The sequence below is a fragment of the Malus sylvestris genome, chromosome 16 (genome assembly GCF_916048215.2).
Source record: "Malus sylvestris chromosome 16, drMalSylv7.2, whole genome shotgun sequence".
Classification (NCBI taxonomy): Eukaryota; Viridiplantae; Streptophyta; class Magnoliopsida; order Rosales; family Rosaceae; genus Malus; species Malus sylvestris.
Window position 1 is genome coordinate 34,377,528 of NC_062275.1, and position 23,323 is coordinate 34,400,850.

The 23,323-nt window shown below is 36.6% G+C and overlaps 1 protein-coding gene and 2 pseudogenes across 1 annotated transcript; 2 read left to right on the forward strand and 1 right to left on the reverse strand.

Moving 5' to 3' along the window:
• Positions 1–10,587: 10,587 nt before the first annotated feature.
• LOC126609312 (pentatricopeptide repeat-containing protein At1g52640, mitochondrial-like) lies at positions 10,588–12,586 on the forward strand (annotated as a pseudogene).
• A 207-nt stretch (positions 12,587–12,793) lies between these two features.
• Positions 12,794–13,822, forward strand: LOC126609313 (xylan glycosyltransferase MUCI21-like; annotated as a pseudogene).
• A 1,555-nt stretch (positions 13,823–15,377) lies between these two features.
• Positions 15,378–18,904, reverse strand: LOC126609314 (uncharacterized). The gene is made up of 5 exons (XM_050277257.1): positions 18,751–18,904; positions 17,169–17,682; positions 16,867–17,092; positions 15,720–16,039; positions 15,378–15,458 (listed from the first exon to the last, which is right to left on the reverse strand). The coding sequence occupies exons 2-5, from the start codon at positions 17,454–17,456 to the stop codon at positions 15,378–15,380; spliced, it is 915 nt and encodes a 304-aa protein (XP_050133214.1). The 5' UTR covers positions 17,457–17,682; positions 18,751–18,904.
• Positions 18,905–23,323: the final 4,419 nt, after the last annotated feature.

Below are 23,323 nucleotides of genomic sequence, written 5' to 3' on the forward strand. Positions count from 1 at the left end.
GCCATGTGCACAGTGTGGAAGCAATATTAATATAAGAAAATTTGAATAAATAAATAAAACAAAACCAACTAGAACACTAAATAAGGTAAAGTGTAAGTGCGATGATCAGAGCATAAGAAGTCTAAGTGCAGTCCAGTAGGACGAATACTAATTATACAGTATCAAATATGGTCCTACATTAGTGATAATCTATCAGAGCTGCCGTGAGTTCCTCGTGAGCCAACAACGAGCACTCCTACCTAAAACCTGGAGGGGCGCAAAACAGAAAGTGCGAGTGGGCAAAAAACAAAGCATTTCAAAACCATTTCATTTATCAAAAGTTCTAACCCCTCGCCGTAAAACCTGTATAATTTCCCAGAAAATAGAATCTATATATACATATCACAAAACCATGCTCAGACATCGATATTCATAGGTATGCCATGCCAAATATCTCAAAATGACAGAATAAGTAACTCAGGTGAACTAATTCATGAGAAATAACATATCAGCCGAATCCTCATAAAGTAGCCTGAACGACTGAATTTATAGCTCAACAAGTATGCCTGCACACGAGTCGAAACCACCTATAGTGGTCTATACGACAGGATTGGGTGTAAATAAATACGCTCTAGTGCTATGATCACGTGAAGACTGTGCGAATAATCGCGGGTCACCTACGAGTCGAAACCACCTAAAGTGGTATGTACGACAAGATTGTGCACCTAACTTGGATCCAAGGTGAGCGTATGGTGCGAGAGGTGAACATCATGTGAAGGGCTGTGCCCTAACCACGGGCGAGAGCATTAACACCGGGGTGCAGGTTTATGAGTTCTCAACATATCTCACATAATCATCAATTCACATAAACAATCTACAACTCACATGTATTTACCTGAGCGTCCACAGCGTCGAACATAGATATATGCAATTATTATACTAATTCACAGTCTAAGCATAAATCAATAGGCATGACATTTCAAAACATAATTTCATTTAAACATATTTTCTGGGAAAAATACCAAGTATGTAAATATATACTGAAAACCAAAAGCCCACTCACTAATATGTGGAAGGATCGTAACCCCCGAGCCTTGCTTGACTGTGCTCGTTCTCAGGATAGGTCTCACCTATATGCGAAATAACTATTTAAACGTTATTTTAAAGCACATACACAAAACTAGGTAATAACTTCTCATACATTGCTCAATTGGGGTATTTGAATATACCACCGTGACCTACTCAACCTCAGGAACATCCCCATATTTTTAGAAATTTTTTCTGAGCACTCACGCGCCGGCCAAGGCAAGCCAGATGCGCGGCCTACGCTCAGGCACGTGCCTGGCACACTGATGGATTCCCTAACGGCGTTAGGGAATATTCCGTTAAATAATATTATAAACCGTTATATATACCTAACACAGTTAGCATATTTCGTCAACTTTGATGGAATATTCTCCTCCTTCAACCTTGGTTCGCCGGAGTCCGGTGCCGGTGACCTGTGCGATTGCCGGATTCTGGAAAAAACTTTAAACTTCAATATCTTCTTCATTTCTCAACCAAAATTCACGAAATTTGTACCAAATTGAAGCTTATGATGAGAGGAACAATTCCTTACCACTTTGGGGACCTAAAACCAACGGAAACTCGCCGGAAAAAGTCACAATAATCCGGCCACCGTGCAACTTATCAAACCCGAGCTTCCTAACGTCCAAAACCTTCCAAAATTAATCCAAAGTACTAGAAAAGCAAGAATAGAGCCTTCTTAAGTCTCAAAACTACCTAAAACCTTCACGATCACGTCGAGTCACTGTGCACCTTTTCGAGGGTTTCCTGGTTCCCGAGTTCCCAACGTCTTCACGTCCAATCAAAAGTATTGCTCGACTCTTGAGCTTGAAAGGAGAACGAAAACAACTACCAAAATCCCGATCTGCAATTAGTGAGCTAGATTCGAGGTTGTTAGTATGATTGTACATAAATGGAAGAAAATCCGAGAGGGAGGAGAGAGAGAGAGATAGTCAACAGGATTGGTTGGTGTGTGTGTGTGTGGTCCAATTTGCAGCCAATCAACCAAAATCTTAGGCCTTTTAGTTCTAATTGGGTCCAATTAATTAGGAATAGAACTAATTGGTCCAAAACCTTAGCCTATGCACACACACAACTCAACAATTAAAGGGCATAATAGAAATTTTCACGCTCTCGAGGATAAAATAATACATACGTTTGGGACAGGCTATCACACCTTATGTCTCTCTTACGAACTAGTGTGAAGTTGTAGCTACAGATGGACTGTGTTTCAAAAGAAAATAATGGGGTGTGATCCAAAATCTAATTCAAGCCACTTATTGAATTCAATGGCTACAACTATATGTCCATATCTATCCCCAATAAAAATAGACAGGATTTGAATTAGACTTATCAAAAATGGAATTATGATTGCTTTAGTAGGTAGATTCGAGGTAAAGAGTTGTGTAAAAAATAAAATGATTATTCTACCCTTTAATTTTACATTTATTTGGCAGAATTGACAAAAATGACCAGTTTCAGAGGGTAAAATGATATTAAATGGCAGTTTCATAAGGCAAATCAATTAATAAGCTAGAAAGAATATATGTATTTATTTAATTTTAGGACTCCATTCACACACCCATTTTTACCTCTCACACACCTTTTTTCAACCATTGATCTTCAGTTCATTTGATCTATCAGTTGAAAATTGAGAGGAGTGTATAAGAAGTAAAAATGGGTGATAACACTAACCTTTTTTTATTTCATTCCAATACCAACTCAATAAATTCATAAGCCCAATCCAATTGTTTTTGTCACAGCCCAATGCAATTATATAATTTTTCTTTAGGAATGATTGGGGAAAATAACTAGAATTTATTATAATTATAACCAAAGTTGATATGAATTTACTAATATTCCCTTGATGACTAAAATCCTCCTATTTTGCTCTTACCCGTGGGGCCCTTATATTTCACCTTATTAACTAGGATTGGACTAGCTTTATGACTAAAGTCCTCATCTTTCGATCAAACCCACCATCGAAGTTTGCATGTTCACCTCCGCTAATTCCTTTTTTTTTTGCAAGTCGACTTCTATCCTATAATCATCGAACCAAGTTCATTTTTTCACGTCTTCTAGTTCTATATAACTATTAACGGTGAGAAGCTTGAGCTGATAGATTAGAAAGGAGAGAGATGGTAGTAAAAAGACACCCGAGCCTCATTTTAATTTTGTTTTTTGGTTTTTTTTTTAGAAAGCCTTATTTTAAGGGTACATAATACTTTCATATCAACTTTTGGTTATAATTATTATAAACTTAAAAGGATGGTTATAATTTTACTTAGCGTCCAAATTTGGTTATTTTTCCAAATTTCTCTTTTTCTTTATCAAAGCCCATTAAATAGTTTTTGTGTTGTCATGACTAATTTTAGTTTTGGAACCCTAATCTCTATCTCACTCTTGTTTCTCACTTTCTCTCCGCCGTTTAGCTTGCATAAAATGAGAAAAGAATGTGAAAAAACAAGATATAGAAGAAACCGAGAGCGAACGAATCGAACGAATCCAAGCTTGTTTCATTTGGTTCGATTTTTGTAATAAAAAGTTTCATTCTAGGACCAAACTGGAGCGATGGTAATAATTAGTTTGGTTTAAAGAGTCAACCGGACGATGCCCACCTTGAATTTGGTAGCCATCTTTTAAGGAGGGTGTATTCAACCAGGAATTTAATATAGTTTAATGTAATTAGTAAACTCCACGGATCTCATGAATTTTAATAGATTCATAGAATCAGTTAAATGTAAAAGGATTTGATATGAATTTTGTTATGAAGTTTAATGGTTTTTATGGAGTTTAATAGAGTTATTGGGTAACTTTTTATTTTGTAAGAGTAAAATCTTTATTGAATTCATTGGAATGCAGGCCACAAATTCAATTCTTGCTCTAATTCTTTGTCGTCAATTTCACTTTCTTGTTCATCATCCTCAATTTCTTCATCCCTATTTCCCCCTCAATTTCTTCCTCCTCCAACAAGTGTTTCTGAATTATTTTATCACCCCATTCATATTTTGAGACATATTACCTACACAATCACCTAAGAAAAATACATGAATAGGATGCTAAAAGGTTAACAATCTACATATCTTCAAATTAAAGCGATTCATTTTTTTCAGAACTATGACATTGATAAAATCGCTAACCATACGTCTTGTCGTACTCAGAATAAAAATCATTTACACAAACACATAGCATATTGTGTGTACAGTACCTGAAGAAAGATTTTTGATGAAGTTGTTCATATTTTGTAGTCAGCTTTGAGAATAAGGAATCACGTTGAAATATGGAGGATGGGTGTTTGATTTGTGAGCACCTTTGATATTTATACCTCACACTCTAGAATCATCATCAACAAATTTATTAAATCCTACAAATTTCTTGACTTTTTTAATACTCTCTGATTTGGAAAATCACTATAAAAATCTAGATTGAATACCACCAGATTTTGACTGACTCTATATAAATCTAAATTGAATAAAACCTACATTTCATTGGTTCAATTAAAATCTTAATTGAATACCCATGAATTTTCAAACTCTTTTAAAATATCACACCATCCTAATTGAATACAACTCCCTAAATATAGATGATAACTTAAATGTCATATCCTTCTATTTTGGGTTTATTCCAAGGACTATGACTGAAATGACTACATCAATGTTTCTAGTCAACTTCAAGAACGACATTGATCAATTTTCAGCTTCAGAGACCAAAGTGTCTAGGGTGTCAATTTAAGGGATCATTTGTGATAACCCAAACTAGAATTCTTGAAAACCCAATACTAAAATAGGTTACTCCAAAAATTAAATTGAAGGCTATAAACCCTAATTTGAAATTAAAGCTATGAGAGAGAGTTTAGATTAGGAAATGAAATCTAGAAGCTTTATGAAGATATCCAACTCAAAATGAAAAATTGACGAATATAAATCCACAGATTACAACTTCAAACTTTAACAAAAACTGAACATGGAACTATTCTTTCTTCTACAAATACACAAATCCTTGCCATTCTCAAATTGAGGGGGATCCATTTAGAGTTTTCATCAATAACTATTTAGAGGGTCAAAATCTAATGATTGCTACCTATATCTAGTTAGGGGTAGGCAAACTAGTATTGGACCCTCAAGTTGAGGCGAGTCCATGTGGTACATGACAAGTACGCAGCGGATCCAAAAAATCTAAACATAAAACAAGGCCAGGCAGGACGGGTCCACTTAATTACTGGTTTGGGCCGGGTCCAAATTGAGATTGCGTTTAAGAAATACCAACTAACTTTATTCAAGAAAATCCAGACTTTTGAAATTCAAAGAAGGGTGCTTTTTTGATTTTTTAACAAATGGCCATGTTGCCTGTCCATTTATAAGGGCATCAATTGTATCCAAAATTTAAGCTCGGAAAGTTGACCTCTTGTGGAAATTGCCCTTGCTATATTTCTGAGTTTCCAATTTATCTAATTTATTTTTCTTTCATTATTCTTCTATAAAATGGCTTGCTCATGTAACCGTTGTTTTGATTTAAATATTGTGGAAGATACGCACATGCCTTTTCATGATAATATATGGTGCCCATCATTCTTATTTTTTAAAGTTCATTTAACGGTTAGAGGCTTTGTGACGAAGAATGATATAACCGTCATAGTAGTAACTAGGAATCTTCTCTTTCCAAAGATAAAATAATACTTTCAAAAAGATATGATGAATTGGCTGTTTAGGACTCTTTGGCTTTCAGTGTTAAGTATGTGAGTTTTGTATCCAACATGGACCAACGTCTACTTACTTGAACTCGCTAGGTTGAATCACTAATGGTTGAGGTGGAATGTCTTAGACAAGAGATTAGAGAACTCAAGCATGAGAATAGAGAGTTGCATGTACTTGCAACTAATCATTCGATGAACATGAGAAGAAAGCTCGACCAGTTTTAGAAATCCAATGGTCAGATTCAAAGTGATCACCAGAGATTCGTGGCTATATTCCAAAGGCATTTGGTGCCTCCATTTTCTAGAGTTTTGCCAAGTAGGGCTCCACATAATCAACCTTTGTGAAAGCTCATTTCTTTTATTTGTTGTTTCAGTTGTAACTTATGTGTATGTATAGAAAAATTCTCTCCCTTCTAGTTTTATACATGCCTGAAACTTTTAATTCAGCTTGTTAGATATAGAAAACTCTGGAAACTTTTGGTTCCATTAAAATGAAACATGAGTTTTTAAGTAAAGATGTTTTCTAATATCATTTCCACATAAATTTTCAGGCATCATGAATCTATGAAATTATTTCTTACCTAAGATGTCGACGGTAACAAAATCAAATTTTGCTAAGTTCACTATTTTCTTATTCCCAAAAAGGAAGAAAGTAAGGTATGACGAAAATTGTGATAATTAATTCTTTCCATATAAACATCTGTCCACACAGTGTTAAAACTTCAAGTTATTAACATTATTTGTATTTTGAACTTCAGGTCAAAACATTATACATATGTACTCGAAATTTATTCTTGATATCCACATTGTTGGAACCTTTAGGTTGATATTTTTGGAACTTATGACATACTTAATATGTACATGTATTAAGGAACTTTTGGTCCTTATTTACAAGAATCAAGGAATTTCGGGTCTAATTTTTTATATGATGAGAATCAATGAACTTCATGTCCGATCTTTTTATATGATAAGGATCAAAGAAATTCATCATAACAAAATGTTGTACAATAAATAAATTAAAGCAAAAACGGTAATTCGGGCCACTATAAATAAATTGCTTTAAAAAAGTTAAGATTGTGACAAGAGCTTTAATTCAGCATCATCCACATAAATATAAAAGTCTAAGGTAATGATTGTTAATATGAATAGAGTGACATGCTGCAACCATTCACACACACACACACACACACACACACACACACACATATTAGATGACCAATATGTACCATCATTCATTAATAAATAGCACATGATATGCGATTATACCTCACCTATCATATTAATAACAAAATTATTAATAATAAGGAGATGGTAAATAGTAACTTACTATACTTTTTTTTGTGGGGGGGGGGGGGGGGGGCTCGACAAATGAGAGCGTCAGAGATAGATGGTGATATTTTTTTTCTTGGGCTTTGTGGCCTTTGGTGCAAAAAGTTGGAGGAAGGTTGGTCGATGATTCACATTAATGACCACCTAAGTTTAAGTATTTTTTTTTTCTTACATATGGGTGCATGTACATCATGGCATCTATTTCAAATAAACGTATTTGTATTTCTTTCTTAATGGTAGGGCTACAAAAAAACAACGCTTAGGTGACGGAATTATTTGTGACGCACAAAAGTTCATCAGATTTTGTTAAAATAAGTGATAAATCTTAAGAAAGCGTTACATAAAGATTTGAGCAGGATACAAATGTTTTTCAGAATTCTGCTCGTCATATAAACATTTTAAATTCCTCACAAATTATTGTGCGGGAAAATTTACCGCCCAATAAATTTTATTGAGGTAATGGAAATATAGCATTCTCACATAATATAAGCTAAGGCCACGTACACGTGATGACAAGTAATGTCTCACCCGTTTTACTAAAAAAGACCCAAATCTTATCAGTCATTTACTCTGCTCTCATTGATCTCTCTCTCAAACTCGCTATTTTCTCACTTGTCATTCAAACAACGAAGTCCCTCTCCCGCCCTCCACCTCCTCTCCAATATTTCTCACCAACCATCATTCTCTCCCAAGCCCCCTTTTCCTATCTTCTCACTTCTCAGTCTCAAAGCCGAAGTCGATAGAAAGTTTGAAATCCTAGAAAAAAACTAGTCGCATCATCTCTTTCCTCTAGTCGTGTCATCTCCTTCCTCCAGTCGCAATCACCGCCACTCCAATAATAAATGGTAAGTGAATCTCTTGAGCTTATTGCATGTTATAAAATTAAGGTTTTGATTTTTAATTTTTGATTCAAATTGGGATCAGAATTGGGGGTTTATTGGAAACTGTTGTTGATCTAGAAATTGGGGCTTTAGATTCAATTTTGCATAAGGTTTTTATTTTTTCTTTTTGATGTATTGTAAATTAATTAGGGGTTTAATGATATCTTTGTATTTGTGTGTATTCTGTGTATGTGCATGTCTGTAATTTGTGTGTGTGTATGTGCGTAATCTCTGTGTGTGTAATGTGTGCGCGTATGTAGTATGTTATGTGTGTTTGTGTAATTTATGTATGTGTGTGTAGTGTGTGTGTGTGTAATGTGTATGTGTGTATGTGCTTTCTCTTTGTTTAGATCATTAAAAAACTCTAGAGTTATTTGCAGTATGAAGGCTTGTTAATGGGCGTTTGCAATTTAATGATTTTTTTCTTTTCTTTTTTGTGGACAATTTAATGAATCTATCTGAAAAATTTAGGCTTATTCGAAAGTTTGATATGTCAAACTCTTTAACAGATGTCAAAATATGTAGCTCAATACTAGTGTTGAAATCATGGATAAACCTGAATTCTTAGCTAGAATCGCCTTATTTTGGTGTACAGAGAATCCTTTTTGTATGCATTCTATACAATTTTTTCCTATTTAAGTTAGAGACCACTTTTGATGAGTTATTATATGACTACAAGTTTGTAAAGCTACTTGCTAGTCTAGAGCTAGGTATTTCTTTCTCAGTGCACCAATGTGCCTGATATTATCAGGATAAACACACAACAATGACTGCATGTTTTATTGCAACTTTGTTAATTGACAATGATGGAGGCACTGAATTATGAATTGCAACTTCTTTTATTGAATATAGTTGTTTTTGTTTTGGTGTGATGTGCTCATGTGTTTCTATTTTATCATATAAGGATAAGGTGAAGAAAAAGAAGATGAGGAGTTAGAGATTAGATTAAGCTTCTATCAATTGGTTTCCTCTAATTGCAAAAGGAGAGTGAAAAGTTGAGAGCACGATTGGATTTGACAAAGTTGAGAGATTAGATTAAGCATCACAATTGAAGGTTTTTGTGACTACAAGTCAGTGGCGCAAGTCAGGGCCAGACTAGTAGCAACTTTAGAGGTACCGATGATGATGTTTTAGAAGACAACAATACTTATGTTGAATTGGAAGACCATAATATGGATGTATGACTTATTATATTATGTTTTGTTAGTTTCAAACAAGCATGTTTTGTTAGCACCTCAATAAGTCAAGGGATATTTATGTTAACTTTTGGGACATACACTTGGTGTCTGTGCTGGAATGTACTCAAATTGTTGATTAATGAAGTATTCCTTATATTTGTAATTAATTGTAATTTTAGATTACGAAATAGGGAATATGTGGTAATTAGTTTGCCACATATTGTTCCTAATAAGTTTTTGGTTTTGACATGTGACATAACTTGTGCCATATATCAAGGGAATAGGTGACGTTATCAGCGTCACTTATCGTCAACCATTGCATTTGGGATTATAATGGGAGATGTTAAATTCATCACTTATACATTTGATATGTGACGAATTTATGTGTCATTGACCTTTGCCTTTTGGGACACCTAATCTGTCACACATACAGGTATTAGGTGACGTATGTGGTGTCACATTTGTCGAAAATATGTGACGGTTTTGAAATTCGTCACCTAAACTATATGTGATGTTGCGTAGGTGACGCAACTATAGACATTGAAAATGTGTCACATATAGTTAAATGTAACGAATTTTCATATTTATGTGACGAATATCTGTCGACACATAATTCATGTTTTCCTGTAGTCATCTCTTCCATCCCTTTTTTCTTTGGGCTTTCTCAGTGCTTTTCAATTGCGTTTATGCGGATTTTTAGGTCTATAAGTATTTCTAAGATCTGGAATGAATTCATTGTTGGATGTTTTTGGGATGATATGTTATGAGAGAGAGGATAAGGAACAACTTGTATGATGGAAAAGTTTCTATTTGAGCACATGAAGTTAGAGTTTCAAAGCTCGTAACATGACTGTCAGATAATTTGCGAATTTCAAGTTTGTACCCTTTTTGCTTTGCAAATAATGATATACAGTCGTACAATAATATATATACTTGCTTTAACCAAATTAGTCGTACTAAGGTATGAGAACAAAATGAGAAGATTTTCTTATATGTGAGATTCTAGCCGTCAGAAGTGAAGGGTAGGTGGGGCTTCACCAGATTCAAGGCATTGTGCTTTCTACTCACACAAGAGCTTATCGTGCTGATAACGTATTGTGAAATTGACGATATATGTGTGGTGGAATATAAAGTAAATAAGACACAATATTTACAAAGTTCAGCAAGTGTGCCTATATTCTCCGGGCAACAATAGTTGTTACTCTCATTATCATGAATTATAAGAGTACAAAGATAAGTAACTATTTTCTCATGTTCACTCTAGCCTTTCTTCTCTCCTCTCTTTTCTTCCTTCCGTGTTTGTTTTCTTCTGCTTGTGTCTTCTTTGTGAGCTATTGTGTTCCTTTAGGGTGCGTTTGGTATGTAAACGAAACGGGACGGGACGGGATGGGATGGGACTGAACGGGATAGAACGGGACGGAACAGATGTTCTATGTTATGTTTGGTACGCACAGGACGGAACATGATGGTTGTTCTGTCCTGTGTTTGGTATACCCAAAACCCTTCTTACGGCAACACAGAACATCGCCACTGCTGCTTCTTCATCTTTATCTTTCACTCTCTTCTCTCACCCTCCAAACCCAACATTCATCGCCACCCCTTCTCTTCTCTCACCCACCACAACCCGCCATCTCCACCATCATCGTACCTAGTAAGCAAGTTCTCCCGCATCCTCAACGACCACAGGAACCCTCACCACGACTTGGAGCTCTCCCTCAACGCTCTGTCTACCCAAATCTCCACAGACTTGGTTGAGCAAGTTCTGAAACGCTGCAAAAATCTCGGGCTTTCTGCACACAGGTTCATTCTTTGGGCTAAAACAATTCCGGGTTTTCGACATAGTGTTGAAAGCTATCACATTTTGATTGACATTTTAGGAAGTAGCAAGCAATATGCTGGTTGTGGGATTTCCTCATAGAAGTGAGAGAGTCCAAGTGTTGTGATATTGGCCCGGAAATTTTCTGGGTTATTTTTCAAGTTTATAGTAGAGCTAATTTGCCTCGCGACGCCATTCGAGCTTTAAATTGAATGGGTGAGTTTGGAATTAAGCCCAGTGTTCATGATCTTGATCAGCTTCTTTACACATTATGTAAAAGAAAGCATGTCAAGTATGCCCATGAATTTTTTGATAAAGTTAAGAGTGGGTTTCAGTTGAATGCGAAAACTTATAGTATTTTTTTATGAGAGGTTGGGGAGACGTTGGTGATTCGGATGAAGCACGTAAGCTGTTTGATGAAATGACTGAACGAGGATGTTTGGTTGATGTGCCTGCGTATGATAGTTATTTGGAGGCTCTGTGTAAAGGTGGGAAAGTTGACGAGGCGTATAAGATATTTCGGGAGATGGGGTCGAACGGAGTTGAACCGGATGCTTGTACCTATTCGATTTTCATTCGTACTTATTGTGAGGTGGATGATCTTCCACCTTTTATGCTTTCTTCCACCCCATAGAACCCATTTTATTTAGATTGTCTGGGTCCTGCGATTTTGTGATAATCTTCCATGGGAAATGACTTTTGTTTGTTTTGGTTGGTTTGATTTCAAATTGTTTGTTTTGGCTTGCTGCACATGATATGATCTTCAATTGATAATTTATGTGTTAATACTTTATGCAATTATTTCTTATGTTCTGGGTGAGTCTCAACCTCACAGTTTTAACCTTATTCCAATGGTGTCCCTGGATCACATAAGATATGCACTGTTATTTTTTTTTTAATTCTTCCTTATCCCTTCTCTCTCTTTCCTCTTGCAGTTCTCCCGGGACTCAGGAGAGTCCTAACAAGTAACAACAAGACTAGATCTTTGTATGTTCGAATTTACCCCTCTATGGAAGAGTACAATAAGCCTAGCTTGCGGTGCGTTTTCTGATGAAGATGCGAGTTTTTTCTGGCCAATTTCAAGCATTTCCCACCTTTTTTTGGGTTCGGCGAAGGTAATAGGCATACAACAGTTTTTTTTACCTACTTTCAAAATTATTTAATAAGTAATTTTTGTATCTATGAATTACTTGATTCAAATGTTATATCTCATCTGCATATTGAGGTTTTTTGGGATAAAGGTTCCCCACTCCACAATATTGATATAGGGCTAGAGATTGACGACGTAGGACGTACTATACACCATCTAATTTGTCTAATTGACCGCATAGCTGTTGGCCAGAATGCTTGAAGTGGAATCATGTAATAGATCCTACAAACATGGGAACTACAAAATTTAAACTTCGATCTAAAAGATATAGTTGTTGGCCAGAATGATGCTCCAGACTTATTATCTTGTTTGATAGATGCATATTTTGCAGATAATGAATCTGGAGCACATAAAATATCTATCACACCACAGTGTATGTAGATGTGTTTGCTTGGATGGATGGCCACGATTCATGAATCAATTGGTATATGACGATTATGCCCCATCAACTTCCCAAAGTTTTTTAAGTTATACTGAATTGTTTCTTGCGATCATTATTCTTTTGTTAATTCTTTTACAACATCCTTTTATGCATTGTACTGGGTTTTAGTGTTTGAAGCCGTAGCCACATAAGTTGGCCAAGTAGCTATGCCAGCCATCCCTCATTGCCCTTTTTGGAGCTGCCACTACTGCTATGGTAATTTTCACTTCTTAATCTTTGTAATAAACTACATTATGAAATTGATACAAGCATTTAAGATAATGATTCATGGCTTATGCAAGAAGAAACGTAAACTAGACGAGGCTTGTAAATACTTTGAGATAATGATCGATGAAGGTATATCGCCATACTCTTCTACTGTTCAGATGCTGAGTAACCGGGGGATATACCGGTAATGTCTATCACGAATTCAATGATGGGATTATGCCGTTGTTCATTACTTCCCAGCATTTCAACAAGAAGGTTGTGTTTGTCATTCTCGAGTACCATAATTGGTAAGTGACGAAATATGGAGACATTGTTTCTCAACTATCAGATTATCAACATATAGATTTTAGTGGAGATACAAGAACTCATTGCTTCCCTAAGGTCACCGTTGGTCTGAGGATTCACGACGAGCTTACTGTGGATTCCTCACCGATGGAGGGAAATGTGAGCATTGTTGACTTTCGAAATCTTCTAGACATAGCCTACTGGCCTCGAATTAGAAGTCTTATTCAAGATGAGGAACGGGAAGCACTGGGGAAGCATTCTGCGTCTCTAGCATTTGAAAGCTCTTTCGAACCTGAGAGTGAAGTGCAAGAAGATCAATTCAAGAAGCCAAAGCTAGTCATCATATCTCGAAATGGATCAAGAGCGATAACCAATGAGAATTTCTTGGTTAGAATGGTTGAGCAAATTGGGTTTGAAGTTAATGTTGTGAGACCTGACCGCACGACAGAGTTAGCAAAGATTTATCGGGCCCTTAATGCGAGTGATGTCATGATCGGGGTTCATGGCGCTGCCATGACACATTTTATGTTCATGAGGCCTGGGTCTGTGTTCATCCAAGTTGTTCCCCTAGGAACTGAGTGGGCAGCGGAGGAATACTATGGGGAACCTGCAAGGAAGCTCGGGTTGAAATACATCGGCATCCAAGTTTGTCTATTAATATAGGTATCTTTCTCTTGCATGTCTATTTGTATAGGCATGCTCAATGAAACTTTTATTACTTGGTATGTAAACTATTGTTGCTGTTATGCTTTGGTGGTCAGTCTTACAGCCTGCTGGCAGTTATGAATCTTCCATGATATTTTGCAGTTTCATATCTTTCTGATTTTTTATAGCACGGATGATGTTAAACAAACATGATCTCCAAATTTCTCACCAAAAGGAGCAGAAGATAACAAGAATCCTCTGAAGCCAACCAAGAGGACAAAGTGGTCATGTCCGGTCATGTTCGGTTGAAAGCTTACCTTGATAAACAAGCGTTATTCGGTCTAGAGAAGGCAGCATGAGAGCTTACCTTGGTAAACAAGCATTATTCGTGCCAAGAATAGTCTTTTCGTTTTCTATTCTCTTGATGATTCTTTACTTTCTAGCGATAGATAGGACAGCTTGAATCAATGAAATTAATTTACCTAGTTGTTCTTCAACTTCTTTTCCGGTTATTTTTAAGGTTGAGTATTTGATAAATTGAATTGAGCATTGGTCGTTGCTTCCTTCAGTTTTGTATTCACTAGTTGTATTCATATATATTATCTTGGAACCAATGAAGCCGGCAACCCTCAACGAGTTTTTTCTTTTACGTGAGAGAAATGCTAAGGGGTGTCTATGGAGAACATGAATTCCCTCCGGATCCATTACGTGGAGGTCCAGAAGAATCAATGTTTCTCATTATCTTAAACACAATATCAGCTGCAAGTATTAATGACAAACCTTTGAGCTAAAGTTCTGTCTCAGTAACTCTCTCTCTATATATATAAATTTTATCCTTGTAGATCACTATCTACTGCTTAATAACAGTTACTGTAAATGAAAAGGCTGTTTTTCACTACAAATTTACAGTCCAAAAATTGCATATTAGCGAGGCACCTCACCTCCGGAATCTAGCACAGAATCACCTGCCCTGAATCACCCTGTAATTGAGAACCAAGTCCTCAGATTTCTTCTATATATAAGCCCGCACCATGGCTAAGTTTAATGATATTATCTTATTCATGAGAACCATGTAATGGTTGTCATGCAAGGATGAAAAATATATAAGTTTAATCATATTATCTTGCTAAAGCAATAAACATGAAATATCTAGAACTTAAACATGAAATCCCAAATTAAACATTCGTCCTGACTTAAGAAAAAAAAGAAAGATAAGGTCTTACTAAGCCCTAGAAGTTGATATAGTTCATATCATACTAAACCCCCTAATGCTCAGATGCCATCCATAAACATTTTAATGAAATCTGGCTTGTCAGAGTCATCCAGGGTACACCAAAAACTAAACATTTCAGTATCTTTCACTAACTTCATTGAAATTTTCAGCACCTGATCATATGGGATACCCATGGCCTTAAGCTGAGAAGGTAACTTGGCTTTAACTTCTCTTAAAGTAAAACTTTCCCCTAAATTCTTCATTTCAGTAACTGCTTTATCCCAACCTTCACGAATAACAGCTACAATATTTGCATCAGCATCATTCTTATTCTTCTTCCTCTTCCTAATAGGTTGAGATGCACTGGATGTACCAACATAAGGAGATGGGGTAGGTGAAGTCGGAGGCATCTTGAAGGTCTCATCGCAATCCTCATTTTCCATTCCCATGTTTTCCATTGCATCTGCTGTTGATTCAGCCATACTACCCGTGGCTCAGTCTCTCCCAAACACCGTACACAAGCGTGGATACAATGGAAATGGCTTATTTGGTTTGTAATATGCATTAGGATGTTTCTACAATAAGAACCCAAAGAAATCAAAGTTATGACTTCAAAGAAATCAAATATTGAAATTGAATATTTTAAAATAAAATTGAACTTAGTAGAACCTGTGCAAGATTGTGTTTTTGAGACAACTATATATATTGGGAAGGGTGAGACAACTATATATATTGGGAAGGGGCCTATGAGTTAATAATAATTTGGTATTTAACTACAAATGAAGAAAAATCTTATTAAAGCAACTAATTGAAAAAGAATAAGAAACAAAATATACCATCACCCACAGCTGTAGTACATCGTCACTATCCACAACAACACATTTTTTTTCGTCATTCCAACCAAATCCAGAGGTATTCATCATGTCATATGCAGAGGAATACTTTTCTTTCAGACGTTTCAGCTTGTTTTGTATATGCTTTGGCTCTATATTAATGCTCAGAATCATCTCCCTCATCTTGGTGGCAACCATTACAAATGTACCAGCCTTAAAACTGCCGGTCTCACACCTAACACCATCAACTACCATCTCCTCGAGGATGGTAAGCAGCACATCCTCCTCATTATCATTCCAATTACGTGAGGTGGCTGTATAATCTATCAAAGGTAATCAATTATCAATTTATTATCCATGTGCTCAAGGCTACATGGCAACACCAAGGGATAGCACTTACAAACAAAAATTTTAAAGATCATAGAAAATGCACTTAATAAACATAGAAAATGCACTTACACCAAGGGATCTCAATTACCACATTACAAATCCACTTAATAAACATCTCAATAGTCTTCAAACAATGAAAAACAATTACAGCAATCATCTCAGTAAAATGTCATCAAACAATAAAAGATAATTACAACAACTACTATGTCAACCCATTTTCAAGCCCTCATTCCTCTCCACTCATCATATATTTCTCTTGCAAGATCATCCCTCCATTGAGTCCATGTTTGGCTTGACTCAACGGTTTCAATGTATGCTAATACTTCTGGTAAATCTTCCCCTATAGGCAATTCATCAAATGCAAGCCTTGCATTTTCCTCAGGATCAACCGCCATGTACATACTGATAAAATTATGAAGTAAACTACATGCAGTGATCGTTCGTCCCTGAATCTTAATTGGATAGTAGGAAGGACTTCGTAAGATAGCCTAACGTCTTTTGAGGAGGCCAAAACATCTCTCAATGACATTCCTAGCACGTGAGTGTTTCATATTAAAATATTCTTCATGATTCATAGGTGCCAGTGAATTGCCTTCCCACTCTTGCAAATGGTATCTAGTGCCTCTATATGGTGCCAGAAAACCCTCACCATTCGTATATCCGGAATCAACCAAATAATATGTACCTACATTAGTTGATAATAAATTTTAGTTGTTGGCCAACAAAGGTAAGGAAGAATACTAGGTCTTGTCTATCTTACCAGTTGGGACCTTGAGGCCATTAGCTCTAGTAACATCGTCACCAAGAACTCTCGAATCAGTAGCTGATCCCTCCCAACCGGATAACACATATACAAATTTGAGGTCATGTGTGCATATGCCTAACACATTAGTTGCTATATGACCTTTCCTTGTTCTATATCTTGGTCTATCGACCTCAGGCACAGTGACCCCTATGTATGTTCCATCTAGCGCTCCTAAGCAACCCTAGGCAAAAGAAAAACTTATATTAATTACCAACTACAAATAATTATGTTATTAATGATTTTACTATGATGCTTACCTTAAAGCATTTCCATCTCGATTCCGTGCAATCCTCCGGGATAGGGGTTGGTTTTGCAAACAACACCTCTTGCAAATTGAGCAACGCACGCAATACTCTGCGAATATACCGACTAATAGTTTCACCAAACCTAATGAATCTAACTTGCATTAACCTATTTTTATTGTGGTGGGCTAATATGTTAACAAAAGTAGCAACTTGCTCCTCTATTGTAACATGACCATCATCTACCAACCCACCATGAGTTTGTAGTAAATCACATAAAACTGCAAATGCATTCCTATCCATTTGCAGCTCCCACAAACAGTTAGTATCACTCAATTGCGTGATACGATTTATTTCCTCTCTCCTAACATGAAGTCTAACAAATGTCCTTTGCTCTAAACTAGCTTTTCCCGTTGTCTCCTTTGTTGTTGTCTATACCTCAACAATTGGCAATTCATACTAAAGACTTATGCCATTATAATCCAAACATTCAAAAGAACAAAGAATTGAGCCTCATATTCATCCACACCTTCACATGAAAAAAAAACATACGCAAGATTCAATTATTGAATGAATCAAAATATGATACTAAATTTTCAGAAACATCGAAAGAACCCTAATAGGAATTGATAATGATAAAAGTGTCCAAACTAAAACCTGGGATGACATATTGAACCACAAAGAGTAAATTGCAAATAAGTAAATTGCAAATAAAAACAAAGTCAACATAGGGTTAGTGGATACTATACACAGTACACTTCCAAGTTTCATACATTTCATCTGGTGTTCGATTTTTCAGGAAGTTGTGTACTTGAGCAACTGTTTTAGTTTTAGCCAATTTCATCTGGTGTTCGATTTTTCAGGAAGTTGTGTGCAACTGTTTCAGTTTTAACCAAGACCAATTTTATAGCTAATTGATAGTTCCATGTCCTGTATCTGCTATATGATCGATCTTCGGTTTAGGATCTGTGGGACTTGCTGTGAGTTTCTTAACCTTTTTGTTGAGTTGCCGAGAGTTTGCTTATTAATGATGATTTTTTAGGTGTTAGTAAATACACTTTTTCACTTTAAAAAGAAGGAAATGTGAAGTCAAATTCTCAGATTAGTTGTAAGCACTGCATGTTCACCAGTTATTTTTTAACATACACGATTCACCAGGTATTAACTTATACAAAATATGTCGATGCTTAACCCAATATTTTCTACTAAATTAACACGAATATGAACTTAAATTAAATTTGAATGATTTTGCTTTATAATATTTAATTTAATTATTCCTTTTCCATGCTCAACTGGGGTTTCTTAATCCCCAAATTACTCAACTAGATGCGGCTTGCAATCTGGATCAGGTCACTGAGAAGGAGCAAGAGCTAGAGGAGCATATAAAATTATTGGTGTTGACATTAACCCAGATAAATTCATCAAAGGTTCTAGTTTATATTTAATCCAACAGAACCCAATCCAACAGAACCCAATCCAACAGAGGAAAATCCAAAACATAATCCAATTCAACAAAACCCAAAGACATCAGATTTGTACATTTCAGCACATAAAAATCGAAACTTGAACACTGAAAAAAAATGAATCCAGATCGAACCTGGAACGGAGATGCAGAGCTGAAGTTCACGGAGAGGCACACGGAAGAGGATGAGGAGGAAGTTTGCGAAGGGGAGATGCAGGATGAAGAACTTCAGCAGCAGAGAAGAGGAACTTCAGCGGCACAGAGAAGAGGAACTTCAGCGGCAGAGAAGAGGAAAAGGAAGGATTAGGGTTTGTTGTATAATTTAAAAGGTGTAAATATTGAAAAAGCTAAGGGGTATTTTTGTCTTAAAATTTATCATTTTTGTGTTCCACGGTATGGAAAAACCCGTTCCAGGGGGGAGGGAGAACCAAAATTTAACCCATTTTCGTTTCATGGGACAAGCGTTCCACATAATTTTAGCGCACCAAACGTGGGACGGTACGCGCACTCTGTTCCGTCCCATCCCACGTACCAAACGCACCCTTATATAATTGAAAACAAGTGGGACGTGTTTTCTCCACCAAGCCACTTTTGACAATTTGTGAATGTATAGGGTCATCAACTCAAACCAAATAATAGATGAGATTATGTAGGCGTCCATATTTACAATACAATATAATTTGAGTAATAAAATGGTGGGCCTTTTATTACCTAAAAAAATGTTAGGCCTTTTTAATTTGGTAGTTGGGTAGAAAAATTTGGGCCTCTGCAGATATACAAAGGAATAAAAGGACAATGGCTTCTCTTTTCTTTTTTAAATAGGAAAAAAAGGCATGGGTTAGGGTCTCTATTTTCTCTTAAAGGCCTGGGCCCAGGGAAAATGCCTCTCCTGGCTCCCTTAGCGCCGGACCAACAAGAAAGCAGCTTAAGCGTAGTTTTCTGAAACAAGTACTTTGAACTTTGAAGTTGAACTTCGAACCTCTTCTTCGCAGATTACAGTAGTTTAAAATATTACGTTAAAATAAAAACTCAGTTTAAAATATCGCATTAAAATAAAAACCCTTTATAATTTGAAAGTTGATTGCTAAAATAAAACATTGACAGACAACCCCAAAGAGAAATATTAGAAAAGAAGGCACCAGTCCGGGTATTGTTTATCAAATTTCAACTTACAAGTACACTCTTTGCTTTCAACTTTCAACCTCTCATTATATCAAATCTAATCAAATGGCTTCGCGCCTTTTACCCTCTTAAAAATCAGTTATAGGAGGAGGGAAGGGACCACTTAGTGGTTGGTTAGGGCTACTTACAGACACTGGCGAAGCGGAGGAAGAGGCATACAAATAATTACTATATTTTAAAAGTTCTTGTGTGCCCAAAACTACAATGTTAATGGTAAGAAGCAAGGACTACAAGTGTCAAGTGAGTCGTTAGCACTCGCTTTTTAGCGAGTCGATCTCCTTAACATTCTTTTTCATAAGTTTTTTTGTTTTAATTCTAAATTCTGTTATGCTTGAACTCACATGTTTGTAATGAGGAATACCATAAGATTATGGCAAGAAAGGAGACCAAATACGAAGTAAGTTCAAATGTCCACGTAAGATTCCACTTAGTCTAATAAGGGTACTTCGCACTCGAAAAATCAAAGCGTAAAACTTCAAGACTCACAAACTTATGCCCCTCCACCCGACAATTCCTGGCTTCACCATTTCTTATAGAGGACATACATGGAATGAGTGCACTACAATGCTAACGTTCTGTGTCAATAAAATAAAATATTTGCAAGTTTTTGTTCACATATCCTTAGTTTCATTAGCACGAGATGTCATGTGGCGTTATACATTTGTCATGTAAGTTGTTCTTATACTTATGAAGAGGTTTTTTTCCGCCCTAATGCCGCACTATCTAACAAAACAAATATGTTTCATTTGAATACACGACAATCATCTATGTTGCAATTGTACACGCGGGGCCCTACGATTTAGCCCTTGTTTGGAGTCAGGGTGTGGATGTGGATATTACAAGAGAAACCAAACGTGTGGTCCATCGTCCATGTCCATGTGCGACACGTACATCATCGTTTTGTAGGGGGTAGACCACTTGACCATTATATCTTACACTTCTTTGCCTTCAAATGCATTTTTCTCGCCTTCAATTCAATTGTGATTTGTTGGCGCCGATAACATATTTAGTGACTCCAGCTGCAAGGGTATGGAGGTGCATGGTGACAGTAGTGACGATTGGTTATGTTGACTTGATAGTCACCACCACCACTCTATTATCACCACATTGATGTTAGGAATGCGGTACTACAAGATAGAGAATGCTCAAGGTAAAGTAGAAAATGGACACCAAGAATTTATGTGGTTCGGCAATTTATGCCTACGTCCACGAAACAAGGATCAATCTTCACTATATGAAAAAGATGAATACAATAAGAGTAGTCTTACCAAGCCAAAGACAAGGCTTGATGGATACAAGAAAGTATGACACACACTTTCTATCCTTCTAAACTTCACTCACACAATGTGTAGTGGAACACTCTCTCTCTCACTCTTGGAGTGGAACTAAACTTCACTCACATAATGTGTAGTGGAACACTCTTACTCTCACTCTTGGAGTGGAACTCTAGCTTTGGACTTGATCCTTTGCTACTCACTACTCTTTTGATTGGTTGGTTCATACAAATGGTGTGGATGCCTTCTCCTTTTATAGGCATGGATGGAACCTTGAAGAAGCATGGAAACATCATGCTAGAGATATCTAGATAATTCCACTACCTTCGTAAGCTAGAATTATCTACACTAATCTTGTATGTTGGTGGAATCTTCACCATTCTTCTAGACTATTCCACCAACTTGAACTTTGCTAGAATTATCTAGCATGTGCATGGATCTTTCCATTTGCAACCAAGGAAGCTAGTACTCTCTAGCTTCTTCCATCTACTTGATAACATGCTAAAATTGTCTAGCATGCTCCGGCCACCTCACTTACTTACTAGAATAATCTAGAACATTCATCATGGGCTGGACCATATACCAACAATTGACACATTGGTCATCATCACCACCAATCCCCTAACACCATGTCACCACCACCATTATCATGTTGTTGTGCGGAAGCGGCATCCAACTGTAAGTGAAAAAGTAAAACAGAACAGACTAAAACCAACACCAACAAGAACACCAAGATTTATACTGGTTCGGCAATGCCTACATCCAGTTTGGAGACACCGGAGTATTCCACTATAATCAATGAGAACATACAACAGTGTTTATCACTCAATTTCCCAAAGACCCAAATAACCCAAGCTCACACACTTGCAATAGGAAGGGAACAAAAAATACAAAGGAAAAACAATTTGAGAAAATTCTTCTCTGCCAAAATGGCTTCTTGCTCTTTCTCCTCACTATTTCTTCTCCTCTCCTACGGGCTGCACCTTGCTTCTTCTTTTATAGCCAAAGAAAAGCTTCTCAAAGACATCAATGGCCAAAGGCCTACCATCAAGTCAAAAGAATTAGGCACAATTGTTGTTTGTCTCCCATTACCACAAAGTAGCCGAAATTTTTGATCTTTGACTACATTGTTTGAGTCAATAATCAACAATCTCCACCTTGGCTCAAACCCTCTAAGTAGAACTCCTAATAGTCGTCTCCCAATCCCCAATGAGGCAATCAACAAATTTTACAAATGCCAATCAAGTCTAAGCAGTGCTTAAACTTGTGCAATGAAACTGGCTTTGTTAACATATCCGCAGGATTGTCAGCGGTCCCAATCTTCTGAAGAAGAATATCTCCCTCGTCAATAATTTCACTAACAAAATAAAACCTCACGTCAATGTGTTTCGTACGTGCATGATGAACTTGATTCTTTGCTAAATGAATAGCACTCTGACTGTCGCAATGAACATCCACATGGTCTTGTTGAACCCCTAAGTCATCAAGCAACCCTTGAAGCCAGATGGCTTCCTTTATAGCTTCTGTTACAGCCATGTATTCTGCCTCAGTAGTCGACAAAGCAACTGTAGATTGCAGAATCGACCTCCAACTTACTGGACCTCCAGCAATAGTGAATACAAAACCAGTAGTGGACCTACGCTTGTCCAAATCACCTGCGTAATCAGAATCCACATATCCAACAACACATTTACCAATAACTTTATCCTGCTGGAACAATAAACCAACATCCACAGTACCCAAAATATACCGTAGAATCCATTTCACAGCTTGCCAATGCCCTTTTCCTGGATTATGCATATATCTACTGACAATACTAACAGCTTGTGAAATATCAGGCCTAGTACACACCATAGCATACATCAAACTACCAACAACATTTGCGTAAGGAATTTGAGCCATGTACAGACTCTTTTCAACAGTTTTAAGAGACATAGAAGCGCTAAGTTTGAAATGAGAGGCAAAAGGTGTACTAACCGGTTTTGAATTTTCATTCATCCTGAAACGTTGTAGTACCTTCTTCAAATACTGCTTCTGACATAGACTAATCTTGCCCTTCGCTCTATCTCTTTCAATTTCCATACCTAGTATCTTCCGAGCTTCTCCCAAGTCCTTCATCTCAAATTCATTACTTAGTTGAGTCTTCAACCTTTCAATCTCCACTTTGCTCTTACATACTATAAGCATATCATCAACATATAAAAGCAGATAAATGAAGGTTCCATCTTGTAGTTTGCGAAAGTATACACAAT